This window comes from Setaria italica, chromosome VIII, assembly GCF_000263155.2.
Source record: "Setaria italica strain Yugu1 chromosome VIII, Setaria_italica_v2.0, whole genome shotgun sequence".
NCBI lineage: Eukaryota > Viridiplantae > Streptophyta > Magnoliopsida > Poales > Poaceae > Setaria > Setaria italica.
This window is the reverse complement of record NC_028457.1, coordinates 34,505,658-34,511,578: the sequence shown is the minus strand read 5'-3', so window position 1 is coordinate 34,511,578 and position 5,921 is coordinate 34,505,658. Positions and strand designations below refer to the sequence as shown.

The 5,921-nt window shown below is 40.0% G+C and overlaps 1 protein-coding gene across 1 annotated transcript in view; it reads left to right on the top strand.

Annotated features, from left to right (window-relative positions):
• The window catches only part of LOC101771443 (oligouridylate-binding protein 1B), a gene marked incomplete at its 5' end in the record, with an annotated part of 5,906 nt that extends 298 nt beyond the window's left edge, over window positions 1-5,608 (top strand). Inside the window, 11 exons of the mRNA XM_012848363.3 lie at window positions 1,208-1,270; window positions 1,509-1,611; window positions 3,109-3,185; window positions 3,273-3,334; window positions 3,477-3,564; window positions 3,694-3,769; window positions 3,863-3,893; window positions 3,988-4,101; window positions 4,397-4,482; window positions 4,572-4,745; window positions 5,026-5,608. Of these exons, the coding sequence (XP_012703817.3) occupies window positions 1,208-1,270; window positions 1,509-1,611; window positions 3,109-3,185; window positions 3,273-3,334; window positions 3,477-3,564; window positions 3,694-3,769; window positions 3,863-3,893; window positions 3,988-4,101; window positions 4,397-4,482; window positions 4,572-4,745; window positions 5,026-5,325 (1,174 nt within the window). The remainder of the gene's footprint in view (window positions 1-1,207; window positions 1,271-1,508; window positions 1,612-3,108; window positions 3,186-3,272; window positions 3,335-3,476; window positions 3,565-3,693; window positions 3,770-3,862; window positions 3,894-3,987; window positions 4,102-4,396; window positions 4,483-4,571; window positions 4,746-5,025) is intronic.
• Window positions 5,609-5,921: the final 313 nt, after the last annotated feature.

Here is a 5,921-nt window from a genome sequence, read left to right as displayed (position 1 = left end):
GTGTTGGGGGGGTGGGGGGGATCGATTGGGGGTTGGGATTCGGGGGGTTTCGGATTCGAGGGAGTGGTGGGTGGGATGTAGGTGGTCTCGGGCTTGGTGTTTTCCCGTGGAATTGTGGTGATTCGGGGGTTTTTCGGGTGGAATTACGGGGATTCGGGGGGTTTTCGGGTGGAATTGTGAAGGACTCGGCGGGTGTCCGCGGTCGGATTTTCTCAATTTCGTCGCCATTTTTCACGATTCTGCGATCCTCGGTGTCGGTGCGTGAGCGTGCGGGGGAAAAGGATTTAGATTTCTGGTAGGGTTTCTGGATTAAGGGTTTTCGTTGGATTGTGACTATCTAGGGTAGTCTCAGATCATGTTACAGCAGGCATTGTACATGGAGTGATTGTTGTGATACCTGGGTGTTCTTTTTTCTTCGCCTTTTAGTTTAACCAAACTTAGAAAGGTCTGTCCATGCCCAGACATAGTCTTGCTTTAGTGTAATATGGGCAAACTAGTTCCTACTTGCAGTTGACATTTACTTGTTGGATAGTAATGCTTGATGAGGGAAGCAAGGCCCTTTTTTCTTTGTTTAAAGGAGGCACTTTGAAGCTTTTGCAAACTGCAACATTTACCGGTTACAAACGGAATGGCGAATTTGGTGGAGCTCTATGTGCGTGCTACGAAAAGGGATACTTTGTGCAAAATTTGGCGTTTTTAACAGCATGATGCTTTTAATTTGATTCAAGGTGTTATAATATGAAATCTATATGAGTTCCTGTAAGGTCACCTGAATTTTGAATGCTAAATGTGTCACCAATTATAGATATGTTTTGTTCTTTTGATCTATTTGATCATAAAGAAGTATACTTGCACTGGTGATGATTATTTGTAGACGTGCAATAATTAAGTTGAAGTGCATGTTCCCTCGCATCCTTTTGTTATTGGAGTTAGCACTTCCGTCTTAAATCTTAATCCGTTGTTTTCATTCACCAGCCACGCTACAATCATGACATTGGTACATAATAGTTTCGTGTGAGCATTAATCTCGGAAATCCTCCATGAAACTGTATGTTTTGTTCTGGGCTTCTGGCATACAGCTTTACTTATCTGTTTGCTTAACTCTAGTGTTCTTCATTTTTAAGGCGAATGCCAATTGTATTCTGAAATCAGATATGTATCTGTGTTCTTCATGCAAAACTTTTGCTTACACTCGTATCTTTTTGCAGATAGAGCCCATAGTTAGCGGAAACCTTCCTCCTGGGTTTGATTCAAGCACATGCCGCAGCGTGTAAGTGTTGGGAGTGTTTCTTTGCCTTAGGACTGCTGTACTGCTAAAAGTTGATTTTTTTTTAAAAGCATCTCCATAAAAATATAGCCTTGCTTCCTTAGTTCTCAAATGTTCTAATGCAGAATGTTTTGCCAAAGACAATCAAATTGTTCACTTCATGCTGCAAACCTGCAAATTAATATTGACCACAGGTTCTATGTTATTTATGTTTCGTGCTCATTGATCATATTCTGGATAGGTATGTTGGCAATATCCATCTTCAAGTGACGGACGCAGTACTGCAGGAAGTCTTCCAAAGTATTGGTCCAGTAGAAGGTTGCAAGCTCATCAGAAAAGAAAAGGTGGATCTTTCTTTCTTTTAAAGAATAACTGAAGATAGGGGGTGTTTGGATCCTGGAGCTAAAGTTTAGTCTGTGTCACATCGGATATTCGGATGCTAATTAGGAGGACTAAACATGAGCTAATTACAAAACTAATTGCAGAACCCCTAGGCTAAATCGCGAGACGAATCTATTAAGCCTAATTAATCCATCATTAGCGAATGTTTACTGTAGCACCATAGTGTCAAATCATGGACTAATTAGGCTTAATAGATTCGTCTCGTGATTTAGCCTAGGGGTTGTGAAATTGGTTTTATAATTAGCCTATGTTTAATACTCCTAATTAGTGTCCAAACATTCGATGTGACAGGGACTAAAATTTAGTCCGGGGATCCAAACACCCCCTATAGAACCCCAGAAAACCCAGCCTTCCTTTTCAGACTGCCTTAATTTTTTGTTTTGGTTTGCTTTCCTCCACAATTCTAGTTACCATGGAAATACACACCAGTAACATGCTTTTCCATTTTTTTTCTGTCTCTGGTACTTGTTTGAATGAATTAACTACCTGCTTTAATGATTTCAATGCTTATTTAAATAGTTTTAGTTATTTTGGTACTCAATAATGTACAACAATTAGTTAAATAACTGAAATATTTAAATAGATTTTTTTAATCACTTTAAAAATATTATGAGAGTTAGTGCTAAAACACATTGTTATTGTGTATGTTGGTAATTCAACTTATGGGGTCAAAGTAAACCAGAGAGAAGTGTGGGACCACATGAGTCCTTCCATACCAACCTCTAAATTAATTGGGCTGTTATAGCAGTTCAAAACATACTAGCGTTTATTGTTTGCCGTTAGAACTGATCCATTAATTGTATCTGGCGATCAAAACATAAATCTGCTTTTTGAGGTTTTTTGGCACCTTTGAATTGGCATATTGTTTTAGCGAGATGCAAGAATGCTGTTGTTAAAAGGTATTTATTAGCCAATGTATAGCCGTGTATAGCTGATTTATAGCTTTCCATGTATACTGTTTGTATTCCTTGTATACCAAGCCATATTGGCTATATATTAAAGGTCACCCCCATTTATTAGGGTGTGTGGTGTTTCCCCTTATTCTATCTCTTTACATGGTATCACGAGACCGGGATCAATCTGTCCCGGGACTTTCCTTCCGCTCCTCTCCACCTCCCAGGCGCGCCTAACCCTAGGCGGCACCCCTCCCCTGTATTGAGCCAACAATTTTTTTGAATGCCAGACATATCCATTTCATCGGTATAAATCACTTTTGAATGGACCAAAATAGTAATGTCTCAGTTACGATATTTGTAGCACTGTCAATACACACACTTACTGATCACTATCCCTTTTATCCTAAGATTACAGTTTGAGAAATCACATTTTGTTTGTTTAATCTGTTAATTATTAATGATTTACTATAGGTTACCTTACCCTATATTAGTTATATTGTTTGTGATAATGTGATCTTTACACTTTCCCTTCTGATGTTGCAGTCATCTTTTGGTTTCATTGACTACTATGACCGCCGATCTGCTGCACTAGCAATTATGTCTCTCAATGGCAGACAGCTGTAAGTGTGTTGGGTTTGTGCATGCTATGTTCCATGAACTCTGTCCTGCCCTTTGTCTCTAATTTTCTAAGAACCCTCCAAAACCAGGTATGGTCAGCCAATAAAAGTCAATTGGGCATATACAAGTACTCAGAGGGAGGATACATCAGGTTTGGAACTGAAAGATGATTACATTATATTCTATATTTGTATTTTACTTGTTCTTTCAAGTGTCATGCAGATACATAGATGTAAAAGTATGGTTTCTGAATTCCGATGCTAAGCTGTGGTGATGAATCTTCATCTGTGCAGGCCATTTTAATATTTTTGTTGGGGACCTTTGCCCTGAAATCACTGATGCCGCCTTGTTTGCGTTTTTCTCTGGATACTCTACCTGCTCGTAAGCATTGCCTAACTCGTATCCCCTCCATCATCTGCTTGTCAACCCTTGACATTGTTAGCAGAGTAGTTTGCTAGTAGCGAGTACATGAAATATCTGTTTACCAGTTTAGCTTGGTAACTTTTGCAGAGATGCTAGGGTTATGTGGGACCAGAAAACAGGACGATCCAGAGGGTTTGGTTTTGTTTCTTTCAGGAACCAGCAGGTAGTGTAATCATGATTTTTAAGCCCTTTGTGCATCTTTGTTTAAAACTTTGGACCTGCTGTTTCATCTTACTGTGTCATTATTTATTAACAGGATGCTCAAAATGCGATAAATGATTTGAACGGTGAGTTTTCTATTTCCATGTTTCTAGTTTATGTTCCAATTTGGAGTCCTAACCTTTCACGAAGTGATTACGCCTGTTTTTTCTCTACTGGCAGGTAAGTGGCTTGGCAACCGCCAAATTCGTTGCAATTGGGCAACGAAAGGCGCTAATGCTGGTGAAGAGAAACAAAGTGTGGACACTAAAGTGGACCAGACCAATGGTTCATCAGGTGAATACATGTGCCTTGACTTATTGAGCTTCTCTTTTTCCTTAGTTGGTATGTTATGGTATAATGTGTAGCGACCAACTCAGCAAAGGTCTTATGTGCAACTTTTAGTAATAATTTTAAATAAATAAATTAGAAGTATTCTGAAGAGATTTAGTTGCTTACTACATTCTAGCAATAATTTTTGCAATTTTAAATTTGTAGGTAAAATGGGAATTTTTATAATGATGTACTTGTTGCAGTATTGGCTTGAAACTACTGACTAGCAACTTCTTTTCAATCTTTTAATGTTGTACAGAAGCTGGACAGGAGAATCCAAATGAAGTTGGTCCTGAAAACAACCCACTCTTTACCACTGTTTATGTTGGTGGTCTTCCTCATGAGGTAATACTCTTTCAATGGAATATCCGCTATTTATGTTGATTATGCATAGGCTTTTCTAATGCCTGCCGTGTTTCTCAATTACCTATCAGGCCAGCAACAATGATGTTCACCTGTTTTTTCATTCACTTGGGGCTGGCTTAATTGAGGAGGTCCGTGTAACGCGTGACAAGGGCTTTGGCTTTGTGAGGTACAGCACCCATGAGGAAGCGGCACTGGCAATTCAGATGGGCAATGGTCAACTGATTGGCGGGAGGCCGATAAGGGTATCTCCTTCAGACTTTTCAGACTTCCTTTCTATTGAGAATTTCAAACACAGTTGCATTCTCAGTATTTAGTGAAATCTCAATACCTAGAGCACCATCAACTAAACAACCCCTTATTTTTTTTCAAGAGTAATGGTGTTGGTGCATCTTCATGGTATTGTATTACACCATTAATCGAAACAAGATTAAATTTGTCCATCCACTAGTAATCTAGTATCTGTTACCAATACATTGATCAGTCTGTTGATGAATTGTCATCTTTGCCTGGGAAATTTTGCAGTGCTCCTGGGGAAACAAGCCAACTCCGCCAGGGACAGCATCTTCGCCACTTCCCCCTCCGGCGCCATCTCCATTCCTCGGCGGTGTTTCCGCAACTGACTTCCTGGCCTACCAGCGTCTGGCCCTGAGCAAGATCGCCGCTAACCCAGCCCTGATGGGCCAACACGCCCTGAAGCAGGCCACGCTGGGGATGGACACCGGAGCCAGCCAGGCTATCTACGATGGTGGCTTCCAGGGCATCAATGCTGCCACTGCCGCCGCCCAGCAGCAGCAGCAGCAGCAACAGCTCATGTACTTCTAGAGTGACGACGACTACCCCATGAGGCACCAGCTACCTGTCTCTGCGAGGAGGATGATGCCCCAGTACACCCCCCTATACATATACTAGTAGTATTATATAGTAGATGATGAATCCTTACCAGGACCTTTTTTTATTTACCTTAATCTAAGTAACTTGTCCTGTATGCCAGCTATATATATACGACACCCCGCGTAGAACATATGTATTCCTAGAGACATGGAAACCAAGTCTGGGTGTTACCCTGGCATTCTAGTATAATTTTCTGTGTTTGGGTTATCCTTCATACTCCCTCCTTTTCAAAGTCAAATGTTTTAAATTTTAGCTACGAGTAATAACATAAAATGATGTTAGTACTTAGTAGATTAATCGTTAAACTAACTATTATTATTATAATATGTAACTTTTTCTATTTAAAATAAATTATTTTTTGAGATACTGTTCGTCAAAGTTAATTTTTTTGGAAAAATCTAAATGTAGTTATGTTCTGGCACAGGGAGAAAAATCTAATTTCGTGGTGCCGGATCAACGTGTACTCGTAGCTTTGATTTCGCGGTGCCGGATCAACGTGTACTCGTAGCTTTTGCTGTATTCGTATT